The sequence below is a fragment of the Sorex araneus genome, chromosome 6 (genome assembly GCF_027595985.1).
Source record: "Sorex araneus isolate mSorAra2 chromosome 6, mSorAra2.pri, whole genome shotgun sequence".
NCBI classification, from domain to species: Eukaryota; Metazoa; Chordata; class Mammalia; order Eulipotyphla; family Soricidae; genus Sorex; species Sorex araneus.
Genome location: NC_073307.1, coordinates 152466015 through 152481122, shown reverse-complemented (window position 1 = coordinate 152481122; position 15108 = coordinate 152466015). Strand labels below are relative to the sequence as shown.

At 36.5% G+C, this 15108-nt stretch overlaps 1 protein-coding gene across 1 annotated transcript; it reads left to right on the top strand.

The window, feature by feature from the left end:
- The first annotated feature begins 2385 nt into the window (after positions 1 to 2385).
- On the top strand, positions 2386 to 5203 carry LOC129406008 (olfactory receptor 10AG1-like). The gene is made up of 2 exons (XM_055143746.1): positions 2386 to 2446; positions 4203 to 5203. The coding sequence occupies exons 1-2, from the start codon at positions 2386 to 2388 to the stop codon at positions 5201 to 5203; spliced, it is 1062 nt and encodes a 353-aa protein (XP_054999721.1).
- The last annotated feature ends 9905 nt before the right edge of the window (positions 5204 to 15108 follow it).

The following is a 15108-nucleotide window of genomic DNA, read 5'->3' as shown; positions in this document are numbered from 1 at the left end:
GACTGGTGAAGGTATGGGTGTTTGAACATTGTATAACTGAGATATAAGCCTGAAAGCTTTGTAACTTTCCACATGGTGATTCAATAAAAATAAATAAATAAGATTAGCAAAATATATACATATATATATATATATATCAGGCCTGGGACATATGGAGGTGTTATTGGCTCCTGCTTGAGTAAATCGATGAACAATGGGATGACAGTTATACAGTGATACAGTGATGTTTGTTTGATGTTTGGAGGCCACACCAGGCAATGTTCATGAGTTACTCTATGATTTGCACTCAGTAATCATTCCTATTAGTATATGGGGGACCATAGGGTATGCCAGAAATCAAACCTGGATCAGAGGACTGCAAGACAAGCCCTACAGGCTGCACTGTTTCTTCAACCCCATCTCTATGTTTTTTTGTTGTTGTTGTTTGTTTATTAACAGAAGTTGGGTTGGAATGATAGCAAAGCAGTAGGGCACTTGCCTTGCATGCAGCCAACCCAGGTTCTATTCCTCCACCCCTCTAGAGAGCCCTACAATCTACCAATAGTATCTCGCCCACATGCCAGAGCCTGGCAAGCTACACGCAGCATATTGGATACGCCAAAAACAGTAACAACAAGTCTCACAATGGACATTACTGGTGCCCACTTGAGCAAATAAATGAGCTATGGAATGACAGTGACAGTTACAGTGATAATAACAGAAGAATACATTTTCTATTAGATTATAATCAATAATCTCAGAGCAGTCACAAAAAACATGATGTGGTAGAGTATTTACTTGTAACTTGATTATGGCTATTTAGAATTTTAAGCTTCCACAATTGAGGAGATATTCCTGATAAAAGATGAGAAACAAGCAGATATAAAGTAGTACTTCTGGAAATAGTTGTTTGCAGTTTTTCTTGAAACATGTCATCTTGTGCCTATATTTGTTATTAGAATTATACTTGAAAATTTTTCAAATTTTTTCTCTATGAAATTAGAACAGATTGAGGAGAGTCTTCCTCTTTATTTATTTCTCCAGTCCACTTCTTGGATTGAGGGAGTATTTAAATTAAATTTTTAATGTATAAAGATTGATAACTCAATGAGAAGATGAAGTAATGCTCTCAGATATCACTGTATCACTGTATCACTGATATCCCATTGCTCATCTGTTTGCTCAAGCGGGCACCAGTAATGTCTCCATTGTGAGACTTGTTCCTGTTTTTGGCATATCAAATACACGATGGGAAGCTTGCCAGGCTCTGCCATTGCAGGCGAGATACTCTTGGTAGCTTGCAAGGCTCTCTGAAAGGGGCAGAGGAATGGAACCCGGGTTGTCTGTGTGCAAGGCAAACCCCCTACCCGCTGTGATATCGCTCCACCCACTCTCAGATATAGGTGCTAATATAAATTATGGGAAAATATGCCTCTTTAATTTTAATGTAGAATACTTGTGTCTTTTTAAAAGATTTCATCATATCTGATATGGCATTTCTTGTTTTTAATTGCTTCTTTTTTTAATGATTAAACAAAAATATAGCTGGCAATTTTAGTTAGACTATGATCAGGGATGCTCGTAATTGTACCAAATCCCTGAGTGATAATCAGTCTGGCTCAGGTAAACCGTTAACTAAGGAGTTGCCTAGGGAAAAGAGAGGATTCCCAAGGTAAAGTCCAATTTCTACTTTAAAAACAGGTTTTAAATGTTTAATGTCAGTAGGACTTTATTTAAAAGGTTTTTAATTTATACTTCTAACAAATCATCCTCTTTTAGAACAATTTACATTTCATTCTATCATTTTACTGGTTTTTACTCAATTAATGGAGGAAAATTATACTTGTTTCCAATCCTATCAGGTAAGCATGAATTCTTCCTGTCCAGATAAAATTTATTTAACAAACATATTTTAACATCAAGAAAACACAGCCATTTGCTAAAAATTGTAAAGGACTGAATCTTGGTTTATTCTTATATTTGAAACATACTTTAGGAAAGAGAACTTCCAAAAGTTTCCAATGTGAAAAGAAACAAGCAGCTAATTTACAAGTTGAAGAATTTTATCAATTTTTTAAATTGTGATTGCTGATTAAAAGCAAAGGCATGTTTGGATACAAATTTGTGCTAGTGAGATCTTATTTGAGATTGCCTTCACATTTACTATGGAATAGTCCACTGAATATTCATATACTTGCTCTCCTTTTAAAAAATAAATGGCAAAGGTGGAAAGAAAGGATTGCAACAGATATATATATTAAATGTTAAAACCTGTTCATACATATATTGTACTATCATTGCTATTTCGGGGAGGGGGCTATATTACGGTCTTTAATTTGTTTGCTTTTCAAATGAATATCCTTATAGTGTAATAAAAGTTGTAGGAAAAACATAAGAGAATGAGAAATGGGCTTACACACAAAGGAAGACCAGTACAAAAAGAAAAAGCCAGTTTCTGAGAATAATGGTTAGCTGATTAAATGTGGGATTACAAAGCAAAGAAGTTTACACAGGTGTTCTAATGCATAGAAAAATAGAAGTTAGCTATGACCAAATGTTCTTTTATATATTGAATTATTCAGCGGCAAAAAATATGTTCATGGTGTAGCAAAACAGCAGTACTTGTAGTCTCTATGATACAGTTTTTGATATGATACACTTTAAGATGTGTTTTAAAATCAACTATTTGCCACTAGCTGACTATCTTAGATACTAATTTGCATTTTATCATTCAGAATCATCCAAGACTTTCTTGAAAAATGTAAAATCATAGTATTTTAAAAATTATTTTAACTATTTAGAGTTTAAGAGTTTAATATTCACACTAGAATACTAGAGATTATTAAAAACTACTATATAATTTGAATTTATTAGTCACAAGATACTCAGTATGCCAAAGTTTTACTGGGTTGCTGTTCCTGTCCTGCTTATGTTGAGAATTTTATAGCTGGAAGCCAAATTTTGTCCACAGTGAACATTCTTAGACTATAGCTACCATTTTTCATCTTTGCACCAGGTGCTTTTGGTTTTCCATTAATGATAAATTTATAAGTTATGTAGTCTGTACTGAAAATAGGTATATGATCGTTCTGAAAGAAAATTCAAAAATGTTAAATTCCTAACAGTACAGCCGTAAAAGGTCAAGAGAAGAAGCATAGGAGAAAAAAATTGGGGGTACTTTATATATATGTATGTATATATATATATATATGTATGTGTGTTCTGGGTTCTATTTTGAGCACCACATGCCATAATTTAGAAAGAGAAAGAAGGGAGGTAATTTTTATTGAGATATAGAGAAAGGAAGGATTTTACAAAAACATTAATTTTAGGTAAAAATGTTTCTAAATATTATTTACTATTACAGAGAAACAATTCATATGACTCACATTCAATTTAATTAAACATAAGCAGTCACATATCTCTGCTCAAGGGCATAAACACATGTGGGAAGAATACACTGTGTGCATAAAAATAGTATTAATATTGTTTTAATAGTATTAAAACAATAAGTGAGGATGTGGATTTACATGGAAACCACTAGAAACCAGATATGACTGTGTCTCACTCATTGGCTGAGTATGAATAAGTTTTAGAAAAGAGCCCCCGTGTTTAGAATTGCTTTTGTGAAAGTAAATAAATGGATGAACCTGCCTCTTACTCTCCAGGCTATTGATGAAAAGGTTGTTAAGGAGACACTTTCCAAACCACAAGCAATCAAGTACAACATTATGACCACTGATACAACATTGAACATCCAGAGGTATCACATTGAAAGACAGTTTGAAATTAATTCAGATATGATCTTTAATTGACACTAATTTATAATTAAATGGTTTAAATAAGCACAACTTCAAAGAGAAAACAATCTTTAAAAGCAATTCATGATAGCTTTTACTTAAAAACTGACTGCAGGTCTGTAAACATTTAAATTCTATATAAGTAGAAGAATTTAATTTGAATTTGAACTAAGAAATTACCGAAAAATGTACAATGTATAAATGAACAAAATTTTGTATTAAAATATTTAAAAGTTTGATACATCACAAACTTTTGTTTAAACACTTCATATTCAACAAATAGGAAAACAAATATGTTAAATTATTGACAGGATTTTCTTATTGCTTTTAATATTAATGAAAATGTAAGCATAATACTTTAAAAATTTATATGAATCTTAAGTGTTGTATGAAAGAATTGTAAAAATTGTGTGCTATTCTAAGAAGTTAAAACCCAAGAAAGTGAATTGACTTGTTTTCTGATTAACTCTTTCCTAGATACAAAGTATGAAGAGATGAAGGCAGAAGGCAACACTTCCACGGTGACAGAATTTGTCCTACAGGGATTTTCTGATCTTCCAAACCTCCAAGTATTATTATTTGGCCTTTTCATCATCATTTACATGATTGTCTTATTTGGAAATGGCCTCATAATAATAATAACCAAGTTTGACCCTGCACTACGGAAACCTATGTATTTTTTCCTGGGCAATTTTTCTTCATTAGAAATCTTCTATGTGACAGTCACTCTCCCCAGGATGCTGAAGGACCTGTTGACAAAGGATCGAAGCATTTCGAGAGTGGAGTGTGCCATTCAAATGTATTTTTTCACATCACTGGGATGCACGGAGTGTTTGCTCCTGGCTATGATGTCCTATGACCGCTACGTGGCCATCTGTAACCCTTTGCACTACCCTCTTGTCATGAACCACAAAGTATGTGTCCTGTTAGCTGTTGGATCCTGGACCAGTGTAATCCCACTGCAGCTGTGGCAAACGTGTCAAATGTTCACTCTGCACTTCTGCAAGTCAAAGGAAATTAAGCATTACTTCTGTGACCTCCTCCCTGTTCTCAAGCTCGCCTGTGGAAACACGTCTCTTCAGGAGGTGACAGTCCTTATAGGAACTCTGCTCTTTGTGATCATCCCTTTCATGTTGATCCTTGCCTCCTACAGCAAAATCGTTGGCACCATTCTGAGGCTACCAACAGCCACAGGCAGGGCCAAAGCTTTCTCCACATGTTCTTCCCATTTGATAGTTGTTCTTTTATTCTTTGGATCCGCTACTATCACCTACCTACAGCCAAAGTCTATGCAGTCTCCACTCACTGAAAAACTGCTGGCTCTTTCCTATACTACAGTGACGCCAATGTTTAATCCTCTGATATACAGCCTCCGGAACAAGGAGGTGATTGCAGCGCTGAGAAAATTATTTCTGAAAATGTAATATCATGGGGCCAGGGTAGCTATGTATTCTGATTCTCATGCAATAAGGCAACAAACACTTCCTCTTAGGAAAGACAATGATTTTACCTTGTGGTTTACAAGGTGGGATTGTGGGTCACACCCTGCTTGGAGAACAATTGCAATACCAGGAATTGTACTGGGAGATAGCTGTTCCCCTGTGCTGTATCTCTGGTCTACACACAAATACTTTAATTCTATTATTGACTCTGCTCATTATAGTCCACATTTTGGAACCATTTTTAATGATCCTTGTCTCCCCAATAAGCTTGGTTGATCTATCAATTAATAATATGTTTCTCATCACTGTCACTTTCATCTCATTGATTTGCTTGAGCGGGTTCTCACTGATTTGCTCGAGTGGGCATCAGTAACATGTCCATCGTGAAACTTGTTTGTTACTGTTTTTTTGCATTTTGAATGCACCACGGGTAGCTTGCCAGGATCTGCAGTGCAGGCAAGATACTCTCAGTAGCTTTCTGGGCTCTCCAAGAGGGGCATATGAACCGAAGCCTGGATGATAGCATGTAGGGTGAACGCCCCATTGCTGTGCTATAGCTCCAGCCCATGTTTCTCATATTTCTTAAAAACTGAAAAATAAGACAATCTGTTATGGCATACTAGGTTTCAATGTAGATAATAAATTCAATCATTTACTAAATATTTTACTTATGTTTTTTATTCTACAGCAGAGACTGTCAGCGATATTACACAATGTCTGTTGAGAAGTTGGTTACAATAATTGATGGGTAAATTTGTATTGCATCCCATAGCCATGCAACTATGGTAATAATAGAGATTCAATTCATTTGTGTGGGGGTCTATTTCATGGCTGAAGTGAAAGAGTACATGGTATGTATTTACCAATTTCTGGGTTCTATTTTGAGCACCACATGCCATAAGTTATGTATGTATGGATCCCATGACAATAAAAATATAGAATAATAAGATGCATATTGGGACCGTAATTATTTAAACTGTTATGATCCTATATTGGTAATATCCACTAGAAAAATTAGTAAATCTTGTGTTTCATATTAATATTTTTCCTAATGGACTTTGGCTAAGGCAAATGATATAATACAAAATTTCTACCATTTTTCAGCAGTTGAATCGGTATAGTTGTTCATGTGGTAATTAAGATTTGTGGCTCCATTGGGCTGGAGCAATAGCATAGTAGGTAGGGCGTGCCTTGCACGTGGCTGACCCTGGTTCGATTCCCAGCATCCCATATGGTCCCCTGAGCACCACCAGGGGTAAATCCTGAGTGCAGAGCCAGGAGTAATCCCTTGCATTGCCAGGTGTGACCCAATAACAAAAACAAAAACAAAACAAAACAAAAGCTGTGTGGCTCCAAATTGACAGTCTTTGATTTTTTATGTTATTTTCTTAAGAGATCTCCAAACCATAATCCAAATTTGGATGCTTTCTTTTTATATCATTATTATTAATTTTTTTATTGAATCACCAAGTGGAAATTTAGACAGTTCTCAGGCTTATGTCTCAGTTATACAATATTGAAACACCCATCCCTTTTACCAGTGCCCATATTCCAGCACCAAAAACCCCAGTATACCTCCTGCCCCCGCCCCCGCACCTCCTCAACTGCATAACTGATAAATTTCACTTCATTTTCTCTTTTCCTTGATTACATTCCATATTTCAACACAAAACTTACTCTTGTTGTTGGAGTTTCCCTCCAAGAAAGACAGCCCTACTAACAAGGAAGCATTTGATAATTTGTTTTCCATTGCTGAGAATGAGATGCGTAGCCCCACTGCTCCAAGTACAAAGTACATAACTCTTTTTTCTTTTCTTTTTCTTCTTCCTTTTTTATTTCCTCATCCCCGTACCCACGCCTCATAGTACAATGGACACCACACGGCGTTTCTCCCCCAAAATGGGAATCAACCAGGGATGAAGTATTTTTCCTATTATCGGCTACTGTGGGGCTGTTGCTTAGTCTACAGTCTAGAGAATTGCATGCTAATTTGATTACCTTCGATATTTCAACAAAAACTCACTGTTATTATTTGCAGTTTCCCCACAAAGTCAGACATGCTAAAAATAAACCGTTTCATATTGCTGACAAATAAGCGACGTTAAGTCGAGACACTTGGTTTTGGATTTCTGTATAAAGTACAGGGAAACCTGCCAGAAATTGCATATCCCATCTCACAGTCCTAGTGCATTGCTGTAAGAAGCTGTGCTGGATGGCTAAATGTGTTTGAAGGTCTCTGGAATCAAAGTCTTTAAGCGCAGAGGGTCCGTTTCACCCTCAGCAGCTCCGGATTTATCTGGGCCGAGGGATGTGCCGGTTACACCCGCTTCCCATGATTCCTAGGAGCCCTAAAGTGTAAAAATCATATAGCTCTGGGTTAGGAGTCTTAGAAGATGGCTCCCGCCATGTGGACGTTGCTGCCGCTGCCATTTTCCGTGCAGAAAGACAGGTTGGAGAGGAAAGAATATGGATGCATTCTTAAACATAACATATCTATGCAATTATAAGAAAATTCTGGAAGTTACCTTCAGGATTACATGAGTTCACACCTCTGCACTCACAGTATTCTGCATGGTTTTCCATGCCTTTAACCCTTTAGAAGGTCTTTGAAGAAATGAAACTGCTCAATTGTTATTATCGAAAGATTGTCATCTATCCACAAAATCACAAACATCTGCATGCCCCCAGTTTCAGCTTCTTAAATCAATAATTTGCACAAATCTATTTAAGGTTTTGGGGGGATCAATAGTACAGTGTGTAGGGATGTTGTTCTGCCTGAGGCAAACCAAATTTGAACACAGTAGCACATATGGTCCCCTGAGTGTTATCAAGTAGTGATTGCTGACTGTAGAGCCAGAAATAACCTCTGTGCATTATTTGGCCCCATTTCATTGATAGTAAAGCAATAAAATATGTGCATAGTATGTAAGTAGTTGGTTTTATTTTTTGACAATTTTGGAATTTTAAAGTTTTGCTTCTATGAATGCATAGAAGATGTTTTTCACCTCTTTTATTGAGATGGTTACACTTTTCTTTATTACCTGGTTTACACACAATATCACGCAGGATGATGGCATCCTATTATTTCCATATGCATTTAATTTATGAGAGTAATTCTGCATCTATTCATTTCATCTTTAGTTATATTTACTATAAGTATTGTATAAAAATGTTTCACATTGAATACTGTCCTAATCATAACTTGGTTGTTAGGAGAGCATTGATCTTGGTTGTTAGGAGAGCATTTATCCTTATGTTTGTTACTGTTGCCTGAGAGAGAGAGAGAGAGAGAGAGAGAGAGAGAGAGAGAGAGAGAGATCAAGCAGCAGTTCTCAGTTCTGTTTTTTCTGATTCCATAAAGCTTCGAGGATATCTCATAAAGAGAATAATCTCTACTTCACATAAATGATTTTTTTCCAGGTATTGTGATCATATTTGATATAGCTAAGAAATTACTCCTGACTGTGGTTAGGGACCTGTCCTGTGGGGCTAGAAGTACCATATGGGATACTGGAGATTAAACGGAGTTGACCATGTGTAATGTTTATACTTACATGCGATACTCTCTTACCAGGCCCCAGATATCTGACTTTCAATGTCATCTTTACCAAAAGGCTGAATTGACCACTTAGCTACCTTTTCAGTCACTGTCACTGTATCACTGTCATCTCATTGTTCATGGATTTGCTTGAGCGGGCACCAGTAATGTCTCTATTCATCCTAGCCCTGAGATTTTAGCAGCCTCTCTTTACTCGTCCTTCCCAATGGTGCTGCATTGGAGGCTCTTTCAGGGTCAAGGGGATCAGATTCATCATTGTTACTGTTTTTGTCATATTGAATACACCACGGGAGCTTGCCAGGCTCTGCCATGCTGGCACGATACTCAGAGAAGCTTGCTGGGTTCTCCGAGGGGAAGCACTAGATAAAAGAGGTCGCATGCCTGCTAATTTAATTTTCATTAAATTCTATTAAATAATAAAATTTCATTTCACTACAGTTCATTTTGATCTTTGTGTATCTGGGGAAACAATAATGAAGCAGATAAAGAGATCTAGAGTCTACAAATCAAGAACATCCTAAGAAGAAAGCAAGAAGAAAGAAGTTACATGAGGAAAATTTTTTTAAAATATATAGATTAATTTAAAAAATAATAGTGGGCCTGGAGAAATATTACACCGGGTAGGGCATTTGCCTTGCACACAGCCTACCCGAGTTTGATTCCCAGCATCCCATATAGTCCTCTGAGCACCGCCAGGATTTTTTCCTGAGTGCAGAGGCAGGAGTAACCCCTGTGCGTTGCTGGGTGTGACAAAAAAAGCAAAAAATAAAAAAAAAATTAATTAATTGATTAAATAAATTAAAAAATAGTAGTCCTGGGCCTGAAGCAATAATACAGTGGGTAAAGCTTTGCATTGCATGTGGCCAACTGTATTCCAATACCTGGTGCAACAAAAGGACCCCCAAGACCTATAGGAGTCCTTGGAGTAATATTTCAGTGAAAAGCCAGGAGTAACTCTTGAGAGTAGCAAGGTTTACCCCTTCCCCACAATAAACAATAAAAAATATATTCTTTACAATATAAAACTAAAAAACCAATCTCCAGGAAGCTTGGCCATATTTGCATCTGCGGGACATCTTATGGCCTAGTTCTCCTCGAAGAAACTGGCAAGCTACTTAGAGTTTCCTGCTTGTACGAGAGAGCTGGCAAGCTCCCCTTGGGCTATTCAAATTCCAAAAATAGTAACCATGATGGGTCTCATTCCCATGACCCTGAAACAGCCTTTACTGAGGCACCATGGGAAGGATGAGTAAAAAGAGGCTGCTATAATCTCAGGTCTAGGATGAATGAAGACGCTAAGACTTTCCGCTCAAGCAAATCAATGAAAAACAGGATGACAGCGATACAGTGATTCTTTATAATTTCTGGTGATGAGAGTACTTAGATATATAACCAAAGAATTCCTGAATGTCATTTTATTTTTAGATTTTTTGAGATTTTTTTTCTAAAGGAAGCAAAGAAAGTTATGCAATTTAATTTTGAGTCTGGTAGTACTGGAATTAATAATTATGATTTCATTTGGAATTTCCCATCGTACTCTCTCCAACTCATAATTAGTAACCAGTGAAGTGCTGTTCCCTATGATATTAATTACTGCGGTACATATCTTACATATTCATCTGCAGTAGAAAATGTTCAGAAGGTCTTAAATGTCAAAAATCAATGTGATAACACTTTAGCCATAATTTTTAAAAAAGTTTTCAAATGCACATGTATTGGTTCTGTTTAGTATTGTGATTTTTTTTACTGAAATTTTGTTCACTTTCCTTGGGTCATAGCTGGCAGTGATGAGGGCACACTTCTGGCTCTGTGCTCAGAGTCCTGGTGGAGATCAGGAGACTGTAGCGATGCAGGGGTTTCAACACAGGTGAGCCGTGTGCCAGATAAGTGCCTTACCCAGTTTACTATAATTTCAGCTCACTGAGACATTTTTTTTAAAAAAATATGATTTTATTGAAAGGAATACTCAAGTAGCTGTGATTTGGAAACATTTAAGAGATGATGTGTTAAAACTTTTCACTAGTCCTGATGTGCCTCTTCATTCTTATGTGTACTTCGAATTTTTTTTCCTAATACTTACTCCAATGCACTTCATATAAAAATGCCTACATCCTTCAGCAAGATGATTTGGACAAATTCCTATGTTTATTTTATTATTCAGGTTCCAGAACAATTGTTTTCAAATTATTTCATCTGTTTTTCCGTTCTATTTTTATTTCATTTTTTGGGTCACACCTGGTGATGCACAGGGTTTGCTCAGGTCACCATTTGGGATGCTGGGAATCGAACCCGGGCCAGCCATGTGCAAGGCAAATGCCCTACACGCTATGCTATAGCTCCAGCCCCAACCTTCTGCCTTTTTATTTCTGTGGGGAGTTTTGATTTATTTCTTTGGATGCTGTATCATTTATTAATTTTTTTCTCTTGCTCCTCTGAGATTGAATTTGATGTCCATGAGAATACGGTCATGTTGAAAGTTCAATATAGCGCTCCATTCTAGAGCCACCTGCCCACCACAACTTACATTCTTTCCTTACTTTTTGTGACTCTCTCAATTGCTCTCTCTCCTCTTACCTCTTTATCTCTACATATATATCCTCTCATATTTCCTAAATTAATCTACTTTATGAGAAGAAAAAATTGCAGAATGTCAATCTATAGCATTATAAGCAAAAACATTGAAGAAAAGTCTTTGTGACCTTAGACAAAAGTTCTTAAATGGTCACATCACAGCATCCATAAAAATGCTATTTGTGATTTTGATTTCATCAATCTTCTAATTTTTGCTTTGATATTAACATAACTCATATAGGAGTCCAAATTAAAGTGACAACTGCTTGCAAATAACATATCCTCCCAAATAAGTATATAATTAAATCAGAAATCAGAAATTTAAAAAGAAACAACATAACTATAAATGTAGAAAAGACTTGAGTATATATTTTGCCAAATGGGTTACACATACATATATTAGTCACTGAATTGTTAATTATCCTTGGAATCTTTAAGATGTAAGTTTTAACAAATGAAATAACGTAGTACATATGTCTGAAAGACAAAAATAAAATTTAAATTCAATATAGCATTTGAACGTGCTAAATTGGTAAATAATTATTAAACCTCCAATAATTATAATATTACTGAGCATATGCTCTTTTATAATATATTCCTTAATATCTCTACTCATGAAAACCGATACTAGTATAAATGCACATTTTAGCTACAATTAATGTTTGCATTTGTGTTAGGTTGTATATCTATTTTTTTTTGTTTATATGTTTGTTTAATGCCCCACATATGAGAGAACATATTCCTGGACTGCTTAGCTGCAAAAGTGTCATCGCAACACATCATAAGTTACTCTCTACGAATTTTCCATAATTACCACACCATATTCAACGGGATTAAAACAGTTAGCAAAAATTTATAGATGGTAATATATATACATATAAATACATATATATACATATATGTATATATGAGTCTTGAGAACCTGGCAAGCTACTGAGAATATCCTGCTCACATAGCAGAGCCTGCAAGGAACCCCTTGGCGCATTCAATATGTCAAAACCAGTAATAATAATGGGTATACATTACCCTGACCCTGAAAGATGCTCTATTATGGCAGCTTTGGGAATGTTGAGTAAAGAGAAGCTGCTAAAATATCAGGGCTACTAAGTATCATCCTAGCATTCCCGAAAATAGTTCACCAATGGGTTGCTAGTTTATTGCAATTTCTCAAAAGTACCAATAAAGATAAGAAGCTTTGCAAGCCCAAGGAAAAGGAGCACATTCTCAAAAAGCATCATTTGAGGCCTCAAGTAAAGAATAGAGGAACATCAGAGAAAGACATGATCTGGAGGGGATACAGAAGAAGGTGATCACCACTGACTGAACCCATCCAGAATCCTTTTTCACAACCAGAGGGAACAGTGATAGTGAACTTGAAGGTCCCTCTTCCATACCATCACATCAACATGAAAAAACAGCGCAAATCCCCACCACAAGGACAGGACAATGAAAGGAGTCCAGAAGCCTCAGTAGACATTTTCACAAACTTGAGCTCTCCGATAAAGAATTCAGAGTTGAAATCCTGAAGATGTTCAATGAGCTCAATGGAAAGATTGACAAGGTATTCGTTAAATTAAAGGGGAACCTGAAAGGAACGATTCAACAGACAGCCAAGAAATTATGGGAAGAAATGAGAGCAGAAATAAAAACCTACAAAATGAAATGTCACAAATAAATGATTCGGTAGATAAATTATAAAATTCAGTGGTTCCCTCAACAATAGAATGGGTACAGCCAAAGACAGAATCAGTGAGTTTGAAGATGACCTTCAGGAAGCCTAGAGTCAAAAAGGAACAATGGAAAGAGAGGTCAAAATAGCTCTAGGGTCAATCAGAATCCTAGGGGATGATTTCAAGAAGAACAACATAAGAATCATTGGAGTACCACAAGGACAGGGAACCAACCCCAATGAAAAAGCCACAATCAAAAAGCTCATTGCTGAAAAGTTCCCACAGCTGGAGAATGCAGACATCCAGATTCAAGGAACCAGAAGGGGGCCAGTCAAACGAGACCGTAACAGAAAAACTCCAAGTCATATCATAGTTAGTATGATGAACGTCATGGATAGAGACACAATACTGCAGGCAGCAAGGTCAAAGAAGTAATCACATTCAAAGGAACACTCCTTATATTTACAGCAGACCTATCAGAGGAACCCTCCAACCCCGAAGGCAGTGGTGGGATATAGTGAAAAAAAATTCAATGAAATGAACAAGTCACCAAGAATGCTTTTTCCAGAAAAACTCTCATTCAAACTTGAAGGAACAATACACTATTTTGTGGATAAACAACAACTCAGGAACTTCATGGACCCAAAACCAAACCTAAAAGAAGGACTAAATGGGCTACACTGAGACATGAATACCCCCTAAAGCTCAAAAACCTTACAGAAAGATGGCAAAAACCCCATAACAATAATCTCTCTCAATGTCAATGGTCTAAATTCACCAATTAAGAGACACAGAGTGGCCAAATGGATTCAGAGACTGAACGCAACTTTTCTGTGCCTGCAAGAAACACATCTGAATAGCCAAAACAAAAAATGACTCAAAGTCAAAGGATGGAAAACAGTCCTACAGGAAAACAACTCCCTTTAAAAAGCTGGGGTGCCCTTACTAGTATCCGACAACATTGTCTTCAAGTTGAAAAAGTTTAGAAGTTTTGGCAACAATGTTGCAGTTTTACTTGACAGTCCTAGGCATTTCACTCCTGGAAGAAATATACATTTTTTTGGAGAATCACATGACTGTCTCCAGAGGATTTTGTGTTGTGGCCTGCGGGAGAGCAGCCTGTTCAGCCCATTTTTATTAATTAGATTGAAGTTTCAACCAATGGTATTCAGCCAAATAGGCAGAATAAGCAAATTAAAATAGTCAATGGAAACAGTATCAAAGTCATTTACACACAAGGAAATATACTCAGTTAAAATAACTAACAAAAAACAATGCTTACATCCAAGCCTAGCTAGACCTGAGATTATGGGATGTTATACAACAACAGAAGGAATAGTGAAAGCCATTTTTATTAATCAAGAGATATGTACAGCAGGAAGAAATCACACTCCTAAACGTGTACGCCCCCATGAGGGACCAGCTCCACTAGCAATTGGAGACTTCAATACCGCAGTATCACGTAGGGGTAGGACAAGAAGATTAAAACTCACAAGTAAATACTGGTTTTGAAGTAAGAAATGGAAGAGAGAGGGCTAATATGTCTATACAGGGCTTTTTATCCCCCCAAAAAGGAATATACATTCTTTTCCAGTACACATGGAACATTTTCTAGAATAGACCATGCACAAGGTCACACAACATAGCTCACCAGAATAGCAAGATAGACATTGTACCAGCTATCTTTTCAGACCATGATGTACAGAAGATAGAAGTTCATCATGTACAGATGTAGAAAACCATATAAAACACCTGGAAATTTAACAACTCGATGTTGAACAGTGAGTGGGTCTGGAAGGAAATCAAGGAGGAAATCAAAAAGTTACCTGGAAACAAATGAGAATGAACACACAAGCTACCAGAACCTGTGGGACACAGGTAAAGCCGCATTAAAGGGAAAATTTATAGCTCTGCAAGGATTTCTCAGGAAGGAAGAAAGGGCCTACATAAATAACTTTACTTCACAGCTCAGTACCTTAGAAAAGGACCAAAAATAGAGTCTATTTCAGGCAGAAGGAAAGAGATAATAAAACTTAGATCAGAAATCAACGACATGGAAACCCAAAAGACAATCTGAAAGATCAATG

Coding starts and splice junctions, on each gene's coding strand:
- LOC129406008 (XM_055143746.1), top strand. CDS start 2,386: ATGGGCTTACACACAAAGGAAGACCAGTACAAAAAGAAAAAGCCAGTT. Junction 2,447..4,202: donor GCCAGTTTCTGAGAATAATG/GTTAGCTGATTA, acceptor TGCTATTCTAAG/AAGTTAAAACCCAAGAAAGT.